Source organism: Aedes albopictus, chromosome 2, assembly GCF_035046485.1.
Source record: "Aedes albopictus strain Foshan chromosome 2, AalbF5, whole genome shotgun sequence".
NCBI classification, from domain to species: Eukaryota; Metazoa; Arthropoda; class Insecta; order Diptera; family Culicidae; genus Aedes; species Aedes albopictus.
This window is the reverse complement of record NC_085137.1, coordinates 9,494,752-9,514,403: the sequence shown is the minus strand read 5'-3', so window position 1 is coordinate 9,514,403 and position 19,652 is coordinate 9,494,752. Positions and strand designations below refer to the sequence as shown.

Sequence of the window (19,652 nt, the reverse complement as noted above, 5' to 3'; positions counted from 1 at the left end):
ATTATATTCTGAGTACTAACGGAAGAAGAAATTTGCCGTTACAATCCGTTTTGGGAAGGTAACGACCGGAAGGAAACGGACAGACGAACAAATAATGGAAACGAAACCATATTCACAAACAGAAGAAAGGTAACAGCAGCATTAGTTGATTGGAGTACCCCATTTATCGTAATATCTTTGATGTCGTTCAACAAAAATCAATCAATCTCTCCATGAGTTGTCTTTATTCGGTGTTATGACGGGTCGCCCTTGTTTGGCATAATTCTAAATGTAAGATGCATTAATAATAATATGATGGGGGTCTGTGTCATTTGGCATAAGCCCGTTTGGCATAACGGTCATTTGGCATAAAGACATTTGGTATAACGGTCATTTGGCATAATAGACATTTGGCATAATGGACATTTGGCATAATAAAGAAGAATGGATTTCGATTATGTCAAATGTCAATTATGCCAAATGACCGTTATGCCAAACGACTTTATGCCAAATGTCCTGCCCCCGCTGATGGTAACTAAAAAAACGATCTTCGTATGATCGATCTACAGCGAAACCACTATGCGTAGGGTGCTTGTGTCATTTGGCTTAGCTTTAAGCCAGTTTGCATGAAGAACAGTTGACACTGCTGGGTATCCGGAAAGGGACGAATGAACTTCGGGTTAAAGTCCCTCGACAACAACAAAAGAAAGGTTGAATTACAAGGGTGTACCCCATTTGACGGGTCGACCCCGTTTGTCATAATGTAATTTGGCATACAGTCGTTTGGCATAATGGTCATTTGGCATAATCCCAATTAGCATAATGGCCTTTGGTAGTCTTGCAAAGTAACATTATGTCAAACGAGTAGACCCCCATTTGGCATAATGACAATTTGACCATTAGGTTGGCATAGTCAGCATAGGGGGGCGCATATTTGGGGTAATCGAAATGCATCCTTCTTTGTTATGCCAAGTGTCCATTATACCAATAAATAAATGTCTTTATGGAATAAGGCAAACCTCCATTGAAAGATGCTTCTTTGCTCAACAAAAGCTCATGGAGATAAACTGATTATCTTTTTTTTTTGTTTCTATGGGTTGAGGGTCTGTGCCATTTGGCATAAGGGTCAACACCGTTTGGCATAATCGTCGTTTGGCATAATTCTAAATTTAAGATTTCTTAAATTAGGTTATTTACAGCTCTTTTGCCCACTGGGGCACTACGAGAGCGATTACAACTGACAGCTGCACTTACAGTTTGTACAGCGCCTATATCTATTCTATCTAATTCTACTACCTGTATCGATCTGATTGCCTATGTGCTGCTTTCACTTTCTACTCTGTCCATGGTAGAATGATGAGCACGAGGATGATGATGTGTCTGCTGTTCCTTTTCCAGTCCGATTGAGGGTCCATTATTAGTTGCCATTTCGCCGATAGCCAATTATCCGGGTCCGTTAGAGCTATGGAGCTCCGAAGAGGATCAGGTCAAGTACCAGCCGCTCTTGACGGGAAGAGCAACTGACGAAGTGCCGGGGCTGGGATCGAACCCATGACCATCCGCCTATGAAGCGAACGTGTGATCACTTGCGCCACGGGCCCCGGCTAAATTTTAGATGTGTGGAACTGATTATGGTTAACCCAAATAATTAAGGCTAGGCTCCCATATTTGAGCTTTATCAAGTTATCTCGCGTCTAACATACATTGTTATGCAAAGTGACCATTTTGCCAAATGACTATTAAGCCAAATGACCATTATTCCAAATGGAATTATGTCAAACGGCATAATGTCAAACTACATTAGACCCACATGAAGCATGGGGTCATAGACTTCGAAAATGTCGTCATAGCCTTTTCGCTGCAAGCTCTGAATAAAATATTAAGCATCCCTCAAAAAGTTAAGAATTCCCACTGAATGAATGGTTTCGGAAAAATTTACTTCAATTGCCATAAAGGCTACAAAGCATCGCCAAAGTTATAACTTTGTATTGTACCGTGGGGTGCCCTAATTGCGCGCGGGTCCAATTTTCGCTCACTGATATAGAGATCATAAACATAAAACTAGTTGTTGAATTGTCCAAATTTCACTTTAGATAGTGAAGCTAAAGTGAAATTAGGGCACCCCACGGTATCTTAGACTTGATAGCATATCGCTCATCACATAGGTATAGCAAAAACACACTTTCAGGTGTCAGTAATCTCGATTCATCGACCGGACATTATACCGAATGAAGTACTCCCACATTTACAAAACAATGTTCTAACCAAAACAAGAAACAAAACCGTTATTTACATTAGAGATAACATTAAACGAAAAAGAGGAAGATAGTTGATCGGTCGGTTATATTTTGTGCGACACACTCCACACCGTTCAGTAGTGTGCAAACAAAGAGAAACGGAAATAATGGAATATAGAACTGATGAAGAAACACACGCTCTCGCTCGCTACTCAATTCAGTGATGAATGTTCAGTGGTCAGAGCTACTTACCAAATCATCGTCCGGTTTTTCGGTTTTGATTTCCACATTGCCGCTTCCGGTGGCGCCCCCGGTAATGCTGGCACCACTCTCGCTACCCGTACCGGTGGCCGCCGGATTTGACAGCCGATCGACGTAGTTGCTGTAGTTTTGGGCATTGCTGAAATTTTGCGCCGTATCGTCCGATTCGGTGTCCAACAGCTCAATCGTCACCTTGCAGTCGATTTTGTACTGGAAATAAGCAAGAAATGATTAGGAATTCCACCCTAACCTACTGAAATCAGATCAGAACTTACAAGGTAAACCTTGAAGCAGTTTTCGTCCTGGAGAGCTGCCTCCGCTTTCCGTTGATACGCCAGTTCGTGGGCAACGCGACGATTCGCAGTGCGACAGAGTCCGCCGGCACCGCCTTTGCGTTGCTCCAGTTGGAACAGTTCGACACATTCCAGAGCGCCCCGTTCTGTCACGCAATGCTGCAGCTGTCGAACGGCATTTTGTACAACCTGGTGGGGCAAATGAAAAAGACAAAACTAGAATCATCAAACATCCACTGTTGATTTGCATATCCATTACCCTGTCTAGCGTGAATGCAATGTAGGCATGGATTCCGAACATCTCCCGAAGCGAATCCTCGAAGTTGCTGGCCTCCATGTTTCCGTCGAGTACGTTCTTTAGCATTTCCAGGAAGGTGGAGTAAAAATCTTCCACTTTGATTTCGCTCTTGGGCTTCAGTCGCAGGGCCGTGGCCGTGCTGTTGTTTCGGGAACTCTGATACATCCGCTCTTCGGTGGCAATGATTTGGGCTCGCTCGTAGATCGTTCGTAGCCGTTCGCAGAGGATTGCGTGCAATCGCAGGAACAGATACCAGTTGTTGTTGGTGAAAAATAGCGTGTAGGCTTCCTCCTAAAAGATGAAATGGAATGAGGAAAGAATATTCAGTATAAAAATTCCACCATACACAAAAAAGATCGAACTTACATAATGCTTGCTGATGGCATGCGCCGGGAGTGGTGGGTTCGTTGTATGTTGTACTCCACCCGCTGTCGATTGCCCCGCAGAACCCGAACCAACGGTGGGCTGATCGAGGTCATGCTCCAGCTTTATTTCCACCTTGATAGCACTATCGGGTAGATTTTCCTTGCCACTGTCTTCGGTGGATGATCGGTTGTTGTTGGCACCGGACGTCGAGCTACTATCGACACCGACTGTCGTACTGGTCGTCGGTTGACTGCTCGTAGTTGCACCGCCACTACTCGTAGTCGATCCGGTCGATGGCATTGCACTTTCCGGTGGACTACTGCTGCTAGCCGCAACCGAGGTGGTCGGTTTGGAACCACTGCTGGTTGTACTGTCCGGCGTTTCCTCTTTTATGGCAGATGCGAAGGCATCCTTATCGGTGGCACTTCCACTTCCATTGCCTCCTTCCGTTCTTGTGCTCGGCGAACTGCTGCTGCCATTGTTTTTGTTGCCATTTTTCGAGGAAGTCTTGTTGTCGTCTTCGTGTTCCTGATCGACATCCATATCTCGGTCATCTGCATGGAAAGATAGAAGATGATAGAAATGTAATCCAGAGTGATTTGAATAGCCTAAAATATCCCATAAATGTACCAAAAACATCATAATTGTGCATTGAGATTTGATCAGCAACACAGACTACATTACACGTGCATTCGCTACAACAGAGAAGCACTTAAACACACAGATATTGCGAGCCAAACTTCAAAATACATTGGAGAACTTATGTATGCCAGTGAACGCTCATATAGCAACACAAAGAGCTAGCTTCTCCTAATATTATAAAATACAACAGAGCTGTTGACTACGCCTCTGGCATAGGAGCGCACCTCCATCCAACTTCCCTAATCCTCACGAACATCAGTAAACGCAGGTATAGTACGGCACCTTCTTCTCCGTGGACATTGGTCGAACGTCAATAACTGACACGCTATTGTATGCTAGATCCAGTATATTTCAATAGACCGAAACGATTCATAGTGAAAACTCACAACAACAGTGTTCACGTGTTCCTAAAATTAATCCTAAAATTGCGATTTAGTACCATTATTATTACAACATTCGATCATAATCAGTGCATAAAACTCTGGTAATATTTCTTGAACTTATTCTACGCTGAAATTTAATTATTCTATTAACATACTCTCCTGCAGTGATCGCATTAAGTTTTGTGCAAAAATTGTAACCTATAATCTACTTACACCTAGAACCTACATGCAAAGGTAAATCGTATGAGCTTAAATGTCGTTAAAATACTTAAATCTAGAATGTTTTAGTACGGTCGAGTGTCAAGTCAAGTACGGATAATTGTAACTTCTCAGCTAAGAACTAAGATCAGATCGCGACTGCATCGCATGACCTTTACAGACCGAGCTCCACAGGTATTGCACAACGAGACAAAACGTAAGTCAAAATGGGCAAAATCCCACTTATGTACATTAACACTTAGTGATTAAAATCTCCAGAACTGGAATGCAAACTTGTAAATTAACACATATATCTATGTAAAACCATTCGCAGGAATATATTAATATCCACATAGAAACGTAAATCCTACGCATCTGGTCGTTTGTGGTATTATTATACCGGAAATCATCTCCGTGCCATCGTTTGTTGGCAAATTCCCAACAATTTAATATATTCGTTCTATAACGAGTATACGCGGTCAAATTCAGTCATGTCGAGTCGCGGTCGGTCAAATAAAGGCAGTAATGCCGGCGGTAGTGATAGTGGTGCAATTGGTGGTGTGAAAGTGGTGGTCACCGACGAAACAGTGGAACCAGAGGCCTCTTTTCCTGGTCGGTCGTGCAGAGTTTGCCGTACGGATGATTCGGATGAAATGGTGAGGTGTGACAGATGTCTGAAGTGGTTCCACTTCTCCTGCGTGGGAGTTACCCAAGCCATCGAAAACGATCCCTGGAGTTGCAAGGATTGCGAGAATTCGGAGCAGGTTCCGGACCGGCTGGTGAACCCATGTGATGGTGGTGCCAAAAAGAAACATGCTGCAGAATTCGAAAGCGACAAGCTGAACCTTCTACCTCTTCAGGAGCAAGATGACCCACCAACTCCCAAAACGTCGAAAGCTAGCAAGGTCGGAGGACAGGCGGAAGGTAAGAGGAACGAAAAGAAGGTGGCACCGAGAGGAAAATCCCATACATCCGAGCAACCACCTGCGGACCAGAAGCAGTTGAGAGGAGCCAACTTACTGCAGTCAAAGGAAGTCCACAAGCATCCGACGAAGGGGAACAACAAGCCGTCGGCACGTGGTAGCCATCAGGCGCTACAAGAAGAAACTGGCGAAAACCCACCGACAAGCTTCGGAAAAGCGAGGTCTGTGGTATCCCACGCGTCCAGCCGAGCATCTAGCAGGTCCTCACAATCTCTTGCCAAGCTGAAGCTACAGAAGCTCGAAGAGGAGAGGATCCTGAACGCGAAGAAGCTGGAGCAAGAACAAGCTTACCTGGAGGAGAAATATAGGCTGCTGGAGGAGATGGTTAGTGATAGAGGATCTGATGTAAACAGCGTGTCGGATGCTGTAAGCGAATGGCGTCCCCGAGCGCAATCGAGTCACCGCTCGCAGCTGGGAGATCAGCGGTCAGCCCAACACGAACCTTTTGATCTTGGCGCCAATTCCCCGGGCAACCTTAGATGTAGGTCATTCGTTGAAGAACAACGCAGCGTGCACCGAGAAGCCCCACACTCCGTCAACCGTGTTACAGAACGCGAAGAAGATTGCTACCCGTTAACCAAGAAGCAGTTGGCGGCCCGGCAGGCTGTTTCCAAGGATCTGCCCCAGTTTTCTGGCAACCCCGAGGATTGGCCGTTATTCATAGCGACGTTCAACAACACCACGGCAATGTGCGGCTTCACGAACGAGGAGAACACCTTCCGACTGCAGAAAAGCCTCAAAGGGCGAGCCTTCGAAGCAGTGAAGAGCCGTCTAGTACATCCTTCGAACGTTCCCGGTGTGCTGAAGACCCTGAGAATGATGTTCGGGCAGCCGGAAGCCATCGTGCATTCGCTTATCGAGAAGATCAACTGCCTGCCGGCCATAAGAGAAGATAAACTGGAAACTCTGGTGGACTTCGCCGTAAATGTTGAGAATTTTTGTGCGACGGTGGACGCCTGTGGCCTAGACGAATATCTGTACAACACCACCCTCCTACATCAGCTTGTAAGCAAGTTACCTCCAACGATCAAGCTGAATTGGGCGCAGTACAGGATTTCTTTGCCAGGAGTCAACCTTGCAGCGTTCAGCACCTGGATGTATTCTCTCGCCGAAGCTGCTAGTGCAGTGAATATTCCGTCCATCACGAATACACGAACACCGCGAAGCGAAAGTCGTAATACAAAAAAGGCCTTTGTGAACGCTCATTCCGAGAGCACTTCGGTGGAAACACGCCCATTGTATCCTACGAATGGAAAGAATTCCAGTACAGGCGGTGACTGTATCGTTTGCAAGGGCACTTGCAAGACAGTAGACAAATGTAAGCGCTTCCTCGACTATTCCAGAGACTCTCGTTGGGCTGTAATTCGCGAGTTTGCACTGTGTCGTCGCTGCCTCTGCCGTCACAATGGATTATGCCAGGCCAAGCTCTGCGGTAAGAACGGATGTCAGTTCAAGCACCATGCGTTGCTTCACAATGATCAGAAGCAGCAATCGTCAGCTACTCCGGCGGCGCCATCTACTTCAACGGCAGTGTCTCCAGCAGCGGAAACTACCGAATCCGCAAAGGCCGGCTCTAGCTCAACAACACACGGTTGCCACACGCACCGAACCAAATCAAGCGACGTACTGTTTCGTTACCTTCCGGTAGTGCTACACGGTAAACGTAGATCAATCCGTACACACGCATTCCTCGACGATGGCTCCGATCTTACTCTGTTGGATGAAGACCTAGCCGACGAACTAGAGCTTGATGGAGAAGTACGATCACTTTGTCTACACTGGACAGGTGGCACTCAACGGCAGGAAGTGAAGTCCAAGATCGTTGAACTGGAGATAGCCGGCGTACACAGTGGGGCTCGAAGTTTCGCCATCAGCGGTGCACGCACAGTGAACGAGCTTCTTTTGCCGTACCAGACCCTGAACATCGACGAACTGTCAACGTTGTATCCACACCTGCAAAAACTACCAATCGAGTCGTACAGCAGTGTCCGACCACGGATTCTAATTGGACTCAAGAACCAACATCTTAGTCTCGCTCTGAAGTGCCGCGAAGGCAAGCCGAATGACCCTGTCGCCATTAAAACCCGTCTAGGCTGGACAGTGTGTGGCGGAGAAGTCTCAGAGTCTGCACCCAGTCCAGTGCACTCTGTCTACCACATCGAATCCTGCGAGGATCACCACAAGGCAGACGAGGATTTACACCAGGTTATCAAAGACTACTTCGCGCTAGATAGCTTGGGGATCATGAAACCGAACAAAACGCTTCTTTCCGTTGATGATCAGCACGCGCAATCTCTTCTCCAGTCGCTGACCAAATTCACGGGGGAACGCTACGAAACCGGTTTGCTCTGGCGTCATGAAACCATTCGTCTACCGGATAGTCAAGGAATGGCTCAACGACGTTTCCAGTGCCTCGAAAAACGCATGAACAAGGACGAAAGGCTCGCCAAAACGCTGAGAGAAAAGATGGCGGACCATCTGACCAAAGGCTACATACGAAAGCTATCCGACGACGAGCTGCAACAAGAATTTCAACGCGTTTGGTACCTTCCAGTGTTCCCGGTAACCAACCCTAACAAACCGGGGAAGATCAGAATAGTCTGGGATGCAGCGGCCAAAGCTTCCGGAGTATCATTGAACTCTGCGCTCTTGAAAGGTCCCGACAATCTTTCTTCGTTGTTCACCGTGCTGATCCGCTTCCGTGAGCATCCCGTAGCGCTGACAGGTGACATACGCGAGATGTTTCACCAGGTTCTTATTCGAAAGGAAGATCAACAGTGCCAGCGGTTCTATTGGAGAGACGAGAACGAGAAACTTGCTGTATACGCCATGTGCGTCATGACATTCGGCGCCTGTTGCTCCCCTAGTAGCGCCCAGTACGCAATGAACCTGAACGCTAAACGCTACGACGAGGAATACCCAGCAGCTGTAGAGGTCATCGAAAAGCAGCACTACGTTGACGATATGCTCGTGAGCGTCGAAACCGAAGAGGAAGCCATCAAACTCGCGAAGGATGTAAGGTTCGTGCACTCGCAGGGTGGGTTCGAAATCCGAAATTGGACCAGCAATTCGCAACGTGTATTAGAAGCTCTTCGCGGCAGTAACGCCGAGGAGAAGAGTTTGGACCTCTCACCAGAAATGACGGCCGAAAAGGTGCTTGGGATGTGGTGGTGTACAGCTGCAGACGTTTTCACCTACAAAGTCGGTTGGGACCGCTATGACCAAGAGTTATGGGAAGGTCTCCGTCAGCCTACGAAACGAGAAGTTCTCCGGGTTCTTATGACGATATTCGACCCCCTTGGACTCATCGCGCCCTTTCTAATGTTCCTCAAGATCCTGCTGCAAGAAATCTGGCGAAGCGGCATCCAGTGGGACGATCGAATCGACGACAACGCCTTCACCAAGTGGCGTAATTGGCTGCAGGTCCTGCCCCAAGTTGAGCATGTCCAAATACAACGATGTTACCGTCCCCACATAAATCCTGCATACGACGACGTTCAGCTTCACACCTTCGTTGATGCGAGCGAAAACGGCATGGCTGCTGCATGTTTCCTGCGATTCGTCCGGAATGAAGTCGTCTGGTGCTGTCTAGTAGCCGCCAAAACAAGAGTAGCTCCTCTGCGATATCACTCGATTCCGAGGCTCGAGCTCATGGCAGCGGTTATTGGCACAAGACTTTCCCAAACAGTTCTGGATTCCCTGACCTTCAACGTTAGCAAGCGGTTCTACCATTCGGATTCCAGAGACGTCATCTGCTGGCTGTATTCGGACCACCGTCGCTATACACCTTTCGTTGCCTGCCGAGTCAGCGAAATCCTGGAAACTACAGAGCAGTATCAATGGCGCTGGGTCCCGACAAAGCTCAATGTGGCAGACGACGCAACGAAATGGGAGAAATTTCCAGACATGACTCCAGAGTCGAGGTGGTTCATCGGCCCAGACTTTCTGCGGCTGCCAGAAGAAGCGTGGCCGTGCCAATCAGTGAAGGGTAACAAAACAGATACCGAACTTCGTCCACATCTGCTAACTCACTTTACCTTGCCGGACCCTGCGATCAACGTCTCCAGCTGGAAGCGGATGCTAAAGGTAGCCACACTAGTTCATCGTTTCCCTGCAAACTGCCGATTAAAGAAGCAACGGAAACCTATACTTCGCGGTCCTCCATCCACAGAGGAACTCCAGCTTGCTGAGCGCTACGTAATCAGACAAGCACAACACGAAGCCTACCCGGAGGAAACAGCTACTCTTCAGCACCCGTCGAAATCCATCCCCAAGACTAGCTCTCTCTTCAAACTGACCCCATTCCTGGACGACCATGGGTTGATGCGGATGCGAGGAAGAATTTCTGCCTGTGCCCAAGCCATCGAAGACTCCAAAAATCCGATCATCCTTCCACGTGACCACCACACCACCAAACTTATAATCACACACTACCACAACAAATACAACCACCACAACCATGAAACCGCTATGAATGAAATCCGTCAGAGGTATTGCATACCCCGGCTCCGAGCAAGCTACGCGAAAATACGCTACAATTGCCAACATTGCAAGAACTATCGTGCCACCCCGCACCCTCCAATGATGGCTGAACTCCCTCCAGAACGACTTGACGCCTTCGCTCGACCATTCACCCATATTGGCGTCGACTACTTTGGGCCAATGGAAGTCGTCATAGGTCGTCGAGTGGAGAAACGGTGGGGAATGTTGGTCACATGCCTGACCACTCGTGCGATCCACATCGAAGTGGTGCATACGCTGAGCACCGACTCTTGCATCATGGGTCTTCGCAACTTTGCAGCACGCCGTGGTACACCAAAAACCATCTACAGCGATCGCGGAACGTGCTTCATCGGCGCAAGCCGTCAATTGGATAACGTGGCAACAGCTATCAACCAAGATGAAGTGATGCAAAAGTTTGGCGGAACCGAGACGATCTGGAAGTTCATCACCCCAGCGGCTCCCCACATGGGTGGCAGCTGGGAGCGTCTGATTGGTATCGTAAAGCGAAACCTTATGGCTATTCGCCCCCCACACAAGCCAAACGATGAAGTGTTGCGGAACCTCCTGACCGAGGTCGAACACACCGTCAACTCTCGCCCCCTGACGCACGTACCGGTCGATGATGAATCCGCGCCTGCTCTAACCCCAAACCACTTCCTCGTGGGTTCATCTGATGGAACAAAACCCATGTGTAGCCTAGATGACACCGGAACAACACTGCGGCGAACCTGGAAGATGTCCCAACAGCTGGCCAGCCAATTCTGGAAGCGCTGGCTGACCGACTACTTGCCGGAAATCACTCGTAGAACGAAGTGGTATGCCGACACGAAACCAATAGCGATCGGCGACGTAGTAGTAATCGTTGATCCGAAGTTGCCCCGTAACTGCTGGCCCAAAGGCAAGATCATCGCTACCAGCGTCAGTCAAAAGGATAGCAGAATTAGATCTAGCAGTTGCTAGATCCAGTATATTTCAATAGACCGAAACGATTCATAGTGAAAACTCACAACAACAGTGTTCACGTGTTCCTAAAATTAATCCTAAAATTGCGATTTAGTACCATTATTATTACAACATTCGATCATAATCAGTGCATAAAACTCTGGTAATATTTCTTGAACTTATTCTACGCTGAAATTTAATTATTCTATTAACATACTCTCCTGCAGTGATCGCATTAAGTTTTGTGCAAAAATTGTAACCTATAATCTACTTACACCTAGAACCTACATGCAAAGGTAAATCGTATGAGCTTAAATGTCGTTAAAATACTTAAATCTAGAATGTTTTAGTACGGTCGAGTGTCAAGTCAAGTACGGATAATTGTAACTTCTCAGCTAAGAACTAAGATCAGATCGCGACTGCATCGCATGACCTTTACAGACCGAGCTCCACAGGTATTGCACAACGAGACAAAACGTAAGTCAAAATGGGCAAAATCCCACTTATGTACATTAACACTTAGTGATTAAAATCTCCAGAACTGGAATGCAAACTTGTAAATTAACACATATATCTATGTAAAACCATTCGCAGGAATATATTAATATCCACATAGAAACGTAAATCCTACGCATCTGGTCGTTTGTGGTATTATTATACCGGAAATCATCTCCGTGCCATCGTTTGTTGGCAAATTCCCAACAATTGGTGATTGTGAAAGAGTCACGCCAATACAGTAAACAATAACAAGAGTAGAGCCTATAGACTTTCAAGGTCTTCAGAACAGTTTGGGGATAACCTAGATCACCAAATGAAAATTGCGAAGTTATAATAATTGCACTATGAGATTCTAAGAGAAGTTTATATTCGGCGATATACAGATATTACGAGCCATACTTCAAAATAGGGTCTTGTACCATTTGGGCAGGTGTACCTATTTTGGGCACTTGCCGCTATAACTGAGTCAATTTCAAACCGATTGATTTGAATTTTTGTATAGAGTTGGGCACGTACATTATCTAACTTTATACAGAAATTCAAATCAATCGGTTTGAAATTGACTTAGTTATAGCGGCAAGTGCCCAAAATAGGTACACCTGCCCAAATGGTACAAGTACAAGACCCTATCATGAAGATCATCTGTTTGCCAGTATACTGTCTATAGACACACAACTAACATCCCACAAATGTACTCATAATATTATGAGGTACAACAGAGATAATCATAAAAGAATTACGCCTATAAAGGAAATAGAGTAGAGCCAGCAGACCTTGAAGGTCTGAATTCCGGAATAGTTTGGATATCCCAGAATATCCCATAAATGTACCAGAAGCATATAATTGCGCAGACGGAGCCTCGTCTGAAACACAGACTAAATTCCACGAACATACTCTACAATTAAAGTATGATACAGTATGTAGATATGGTAGCCCAAACTTCAAAGTGTATTGGAGGTCATTTGTATTTCATGGAATATCCAACTTCTACAGTATCGAATTGCTCGTAATATTGAGAGGTCTAGCGGTCATCAACCTTAATATATTTCTTGGACAGAGTGAACAGAAATAATGGTAGATCCTGTGGATCTTAAAAAACAAACTCCAGAGTAGATTGGATGACCTAGATATCCCAATTCATAATCCATGTGGTTTCTAGCGGTGTTTTGAGGCTTTTTGAGTACCTTTGACTAAGCTTCGCGGCCATTCATAGTGTATTAAATTTGGTTTAGTATGCTGGATTAGTGACACAAATTTCGGAGAACTTCGGAGGCCTTGGAATAGTACTGCGAAGAAAACTTCAACAGATTATTTTCGGCAACCCTTTGATGGTTGCCGAATATAATCTGTTGAAATTGAAGGGAGGATGCAACAAAATCTCTTCAATAAAGATTAATAATAATAAAGAAGAGAAGCAAACTTGACAAACTGAGTTCTTTATATTTATTTTTATAACAGAATGGTCTATTGCAGGTATTTCTAGATCTATATCGTGCTTCGCGAGTCTTCTCAAAACTCTGCCTTTACTTAGAAGTTCATTACCAACCAAGTACAAAATTTCTCTGACCGATTAGTTAGATTATGAGCTTTGACAGAACCGTGTTTTGCCATCATGGTTTTCCAGCGAAACTAATTAGACTGATACGTACAATGCTGGAAGGATTAGAATCAAGTTTTGAATCGCAGACGAAGTGTCTACATAGTTTGTGAACTTGAGTGGATTGAAGCAAAGCGATACACTTTTAAACTTAGTGTTCAAGCAGCGATTTGGGGACCTGGAGTGCGCAAGTGTGCTATAGTAAATAACACCAGAATACTTGAACATACACAACTAATCCCAAGTGGAGGTGAATAACAAACCAATAACTAAAGAATAACATATTTTGTTATCATATCTAAATTTACAATTCTTTAGTTTTTGTTTGAATAGCTCAGGATGATACATAAATAAACAAATATGCTATCATTGCAAAACTTATGATTGGTGAGTTATTATCAAAAAGTATAATAACACAATAATAAAACATATATTACTGTCATACTATCCTGTCACAATATCAAAACAATAACATAGTTTTACATCATAATAAAATATGTTTTTATTTTGACATTCTTTTTGCTATTACATAAGTGACCCGGTTTTGTCAGCCCCTTTTCGGAACACATTTTTTGCTCTTCTCGAAAACTTAAACAATTTTTCAAACTTTTTATCTCTCTATGTTCTGCTCTTTAGCTGTAGTTTGATGATAAACATGAATGAATTGGTTAAAATTTGACCGTAAGATAACGAGAGCAAAAAGTTTGTCGAGAAATAGGGCTGACAAAATCGGGTCCTTACTGTATTTTGTTATTACAATGGCACAACAAGTTATTCTTTAGTTGTTATGCCATAGAAATTTAGTTATTATTTTTGTTATTTTAACTCTTATTTCAAACAAATTAATAGCAAATTTTGCTATTCAAACATTCTATTTTAATGGTAAAATTTGCCCTTCATTTGTCATTTCGCTCTACCCGGGATGGGATGTTTTGTTCATATCATCAGAATATAAGTGTTGATGACCTAAAGTTGGTCTACGCCATTCAAGAGCGGACCCTTGAAGTCATTTGTAGCATACTAATGTTAAGCTGATAGTTTCGCGCAGCTTGACCTCTTGCGGGCAATTCTTTCTAGCAATTCAACCATTTGTCCTTTTGGGCTCCTGTTCATTCACCCATAAAAACAATGTTTAATTCGGGTCTGTGTCATTTGGCATAAAGTCATTTGGCATAAGGCCGTTTGACATAAGGTCACTTGGCATAAAGTCATTTGGCATAACGGTCATTTGGCATAATGGACACTTGGCATAATAAAGAAGGGTGCATTTCGGTTATGCCAAATGTCCATTATGCCAAATGACCGTTATGCCAAATGTCTTTATGCCAAATGACCTTATGCGAAACGACGTTATGCCAAATGACTTTATGCCAAATGTCCCGCTCCCGTTTAATTCAATGTCAAAAGTGCAATGCGAGGCTCAAACGAAATAAAAGATTCGTGCAGCATCATAACACCCGAGGCCATGATGTCCCAGGTCTTGGTGCCGTATTTTTTATACAAAAGCGCCATGAAGTCCTCGGAAAAGTACATTGGACAGATGTGTGCTTTTGAACGTTTTGTCGCAACACTCGTCATTATGGCCCCGACTTCTTGATGAAGCTTTATTCTTTATCATCAATGAATTTCATGTCTTTAAGCTTTCATTTGTTGAAAAATCGTTACTCGAAATGAAGATGTTCTAATAGATCTTAACATTGATGTTTATAGCAATGCTCAATATTGTTGGAATTATGATATATTCTTATGAATGCCGTATTTCAATGGACCACACATTTTGCGAAGATGTAGATGCTCTTGTGTTAAAACACCGAAACAAAACTTCAACCAATAACAAAAAAAACGACCTAATCTATATAGCACATACCTTCCTCCCGTTCATCGTCGCTTAGCTGCTGCCGTGGGGCAAAGAACAAATCCGGCACAAACTGCCGCAGGATGTGCTTGATGCGGGCCTTTTCCTGCTTCTGGATACCGGTTTGTCGTTTCACGTGATGAATCAGTAGGTTTGCCGCATCGTCGAGGATCGACTTGTCCTTGTAGGGCAGTACCAGGTGCGGTCCAGTGGTCAACGGATTGGAGCTGCCGTCTTCCGTTTGCTCGTGGCGCTGCAAAGCACGATCCAAAATCAAGTGACGGTTCATTGAGAGTGCAGGGGGGTTGGCTTTTACCTTCATGTAACTCACCTCATCAAAAAGCGTTTCAATTTCATTGAACAAACTTTTCGATCGGAGTGCCTTGATGTCGTTCTGCTTAAAGTTAATGCCCTGGTGATCCAGGGACTTAAGATAGTACTTTTCGTTCTGCTCTCGCCATTGCTTGTTGAAGCCCTGAAAACAAAGATAAATAAAACATAATCATTGAGTTATGCCACCCATTGGGTCGTCGTATGAATAAAAGTAGGAAATTTCAGTTAATTTCTGAAGAAGAATTTAAAATTCTATAATTTCGATGAACTAGGAACATCCAGGTCGTTTGGGAATAGGTCATTTGACGAAATAATTATTTGGCATAACCATAATCCACTCTTCTTTCGTATCAAATGTTTGTTATGCCAAACGATCAATACGCCCGGCCTTATGCCACCATTTCTACTGCAGTGATGAACTGAAATATTCGGCGCATTATATGAAATGCCCGTAACGTTCTAGGAATCCCATCAAATCTAGAGGTCAAAATTTGATTAAGTCTTCTAAAAATGAGTGAAACTAGGGTCTTGTACCATTTGGGCAGGTGTACCTATTTTGGGCACTTGCCGCTATAACTAAGTCAATTTCAAACCGATTGATTTGAAATTTTGTCCAGAGTTAGGCACGTACAGTATCTAACTCTGTACAAAAATTCAAATCAATCGGTTTGAAATTGACTTAGTTATAGCGACAAGTGCCCAAAATAGATACACCTGCCCAAATGGTACAAGACCCTATTTGTATCTTCCCTATCTTATTTTTATTCATACGACCTAAATCCTTGCTATCTTCCCCCATTGCCCCTCGGCTACGTACCTTTTGCGCTTCGCGCCATTCCTCCTCCTTGGCTTTCAACCTTCGCAGCACCACCGGGACGGCCACAACGGGGTTCTTCCTCAGCCCCTGGATAATATCGGCCGCCTTGTCGCCGTAGATACGCTTCAGCGCCCGCTGGTGTATCGTCGCCGAAGTGCCACCCAAACACTCGTCCAGCCGGAATCGACTCACTTCGTCCTGGGACATCCGGCTCAACTTCTTCTGGACACCCTCCAGCACACGTATCGTTGCACTGTTGGTTTCTATCACAACATCCAGCTCGAATCGTTCATCTTCGCAACGGTAGATGAACTCCTCGTATTGCGTTTTCCGCGACGTGACGAAGGTGGAATCCTCCGCCCACGTCGGGAATGAGACCCAGGTATCGTTGAGAACGTCCCGGCAGAGCGCCGTCCGACCGGAACATTTCACATTCTCGTGAGATTTCGGAAGAGCACAGTAGCTGGCACCGAGCCGCTTGCAAGTGGACAAATCAATATCGGTGGCCAGTTCACTTTGAGATCGATCTTGTCGTTGAGCCGAAGCCAACGGGACGCACTCCGGTACCGTTGAAGGGCCCAGGAAATCCTGGAACCATTTCAGCAAGTCCGGGAACCTACTGAGAAACGGGGTCACCAGGGTTTGTAATTCGGATTTAGAAACAATTTCCTGATTGAACAGCGTTAGACATCGCAGGAAGTTTTCGTAGACATCCGGACTCCGCAAAGCTTTCCGGACCTTATCGAAGAAAGCGTAATCATTCAACGTGCCGAATTTTGAAGCCTCGGCCAGCGTTATGTCCCTACAGATGGGCTTGTGACGCTTCATAGGGGGACCCTCGCGATCCCTTGCTGACAGATTATGTCCCATGTGCGGAGGAACTTGGGAGTAGGATGGTGACCGTTTAATTGCATTTCCGCCTCCTCCGTGGCCACTTCCCGGCATACCGGAAGCACCGTGACCATACTTTTGATTGCTTACGTGATTCCGTGGTTCTTTTTCGAGACCCATACTTCCACCTCGACCCATTCCACCGCTGCCAGAGTAATCCTTTTCACTTGGACCGTAATCTCGGTCCTGTAGACGTGCCAACCCGGCTTGATGGGAGCTGTTGAAGGGCTTCACGTTGGCGTTCATCACGCTGCCGGACATCTTTTTGCCGTGCGTTTGTTGCTGCGGTGGTGGAACTTGCACTGGTTCATGCATCGAATGATTCTTATTGACATGCATCGGGGCATGGCTGGTCGCATCCGGCAGAAATTGGCCGAATTCTCTCAGGAGATCTTCCTGATTGTCGAAGAGCTTTGCCACCTGGGTGTAGACTTCGGCCTCAGTTAGCTGTTTGGCACCGGAATTGCACGCCCCCGGGGTTCCCTCCTTGTGGATCTTCTGCTCCTTCTGATAGGTGTGCAGAATTTCCAGGAATCGTTTATACTTTTCCGGCTGAGAATGAAAACGGTTTTTTATTTTGTTGACATAGGTGATGGCATGGTTGAATTCTACCGGTTGGTTCGGTTGCGCGTTTCCAGCCGCGGCCGTTTCCGGTGGAGGTGGTTGCTGTTGTTGGGGTTGATGAGGAATCACTGTTTGAGAGATCATTCGATGGAGATTTTGCTGCTGCTGCTGACTGTTTAGTGTGGAAGGATCGGACGTAACACTTCCTATGGGAGTGTTGCTCGGTGGCATTGTAGGTCCTCCGCTACCGCCGGAGATCGTTCGTTCTCGATCTCTCGAGAAATTTTGCGGAGATTGAGGAATCGGTGGAATACTTGTAACATTGGAATTTTGCGTTGTAGGACCGGTTGTACTCACCGATTGCAGAGTGGTATGCACTGAACCGGTTGAATGCCCATAGGTCACTAGATTAACAGCAGTGTTGCCAGTTTGTACGATTTGGCCGCCCCCTTGGAAAATGGTGTTGTACTTATGGGGAGACGGTTGCGGGGCGACTGCCGTTCCGGCTGACGTCGATGGCACTGAAACGGACACTTGAAAGGCATAGCCCTGATCGTTCGCCTGCACTTCGATCTTATAACCAGGCGGAAGAAACGTGTTGAAACCCACTATCAATTCAGGATGACCCTTGAACAGATTCGACACGCGTTGAATAACTCCGGGCGTATCGATGCTCTGGGATTTGAACTCTTTCATGATATCAAGAAAATCGTTGTAGACTTGCGGTTGATTTCCAAACCGAAACTTCACCTGATCCAGATAACTGAGCGCATCTTCGACCTTCAATCGCTGGAACTGCGCCTGACCCTGTGGCGGGGGTGGAGGCGGTGGTTGCGGCTGTGCGCTCGAGATTACGTTTGTTGGCATTGTGGTTATCACTTGGTTCGTTCCGGCGTTGGTATTCGCGGTACCTTTATGGCCACGAACTTGGCTGGTCGTGTTCACAACATGGATTTGCTGGGCTGGTTGTGGTGCTGTTGGTTGACCATGGCTGGTTGTTTTTACCAGGTTTGTACCACCGATTGCCGTAGTGTAAGCTGTTTTTTGTAGAAAGACAAGAAAAATAATCATTAGAAGCAGTAGAAGCTTTTATCAGTTGTTTACATACACGTTATTTGGTGCAATATAAATACTTCTTTAAAAATATATCTATGTAAAATAGAGATGGTCGGGTTTCAGATTTTACAGACCCGAACCCGAACAATTCTCAATTTCAAAACCCGAACCCGACCCGTACCCGAGAAGTTTTTGTTCCGTCAAACCCGGACCCGAACCCGAAATATTTTCGTCGATCAAACCCGAACCCAACCCGAACCCGAAAAAAAATCTTTGTCAATGAACACGACCGAAACCCGAGTTAGAAAATTATCCGTAAATTTATCGAATATAACAGATAAAGCTTTTTTTCTAAATACTGATTTATCTACACTGGTACCAAACCCGACTTGAGCCCGGCGATATTTAAACCAGACCCGACCCGTACCCGAATATTTTGAAATTGATTAAACCCAGACCCGTCGGGTTCGGGTCGGAATTCGGGTTTGAAAACCCGAAACCCGATCATCTCTGAGTGAAATTCATTGAAATCTAGGTTTTCTAAGGTTTTGTGCAGATTCCTGGAAGCAACTAATGCGAATACGGTAATACCTATATATTAGGCCATGGTACACCCTCCCATTCATCTGTTTTTAAAAATTATCACAAACAAGTATGTTTGCAAAACTAAAGAGTGAAGGTCAAATCTGAGAAGGCATTGATTTTTTATTTTAAGCATTATTTTATGAATTTAAAGAATTCTATAGTGCAGTGGTGCTCAGGCTGGAGGATACCACGGGCCAAATTTGAAATTCGGGATCGACCTGCGGGCCGCATAAAACATCGATGCACAAAAACAACAAAAAGAATAATTCTAAAGCATATTTAATAAAAATCTGAACTGTTCAATTTAGATTCATAAGTATGGTTGAGAAAAACGTTTGAGCTTCAAATTGAAATTCAAAAAACCAATTTAG

General features: G+C 45.1%; 1 protein-coding gene across 3 annotated transcripts in view; it reads right to left on the bottom strand.

Moving 5' to 3' along the window:
• The window catches only part of LOC109398278 (paired amphipathic helix protein Sin3a), a gene marked incomplete at its 5' end in the record, with an annotated part of 32,322 nt that extends 13,645 nt beyond the window's left edge, over positions 1-18,677 (bottom strand). For 2 of the 3 annotated variants that reach the window (XM_062849120.1, XM_062849122.1), the window contains 7 exon segments: positions 2,469-2,687; positions 2,753-2,959; positions 3,030-3,359; positions 3,435-3,988; positions 15,048-15,288; positions 15,352-15,510; positions 16,186-18,677. In XM_062849120.1, the coding sequence (XP_062705104.1) occupies positions 2,469-2,687; positions 2,753-2,959; positions 3,030-3,359; positions 3,435-3,988; positions 15,048-15,288; positions 15,352-15,510; positions 16,186-18,677 (4,202 nt within the window). 3 annotated transcript variants of the gene reach the window in all.
• Positions 18,678-19,652: the final 975 nt, after the last annotated feature.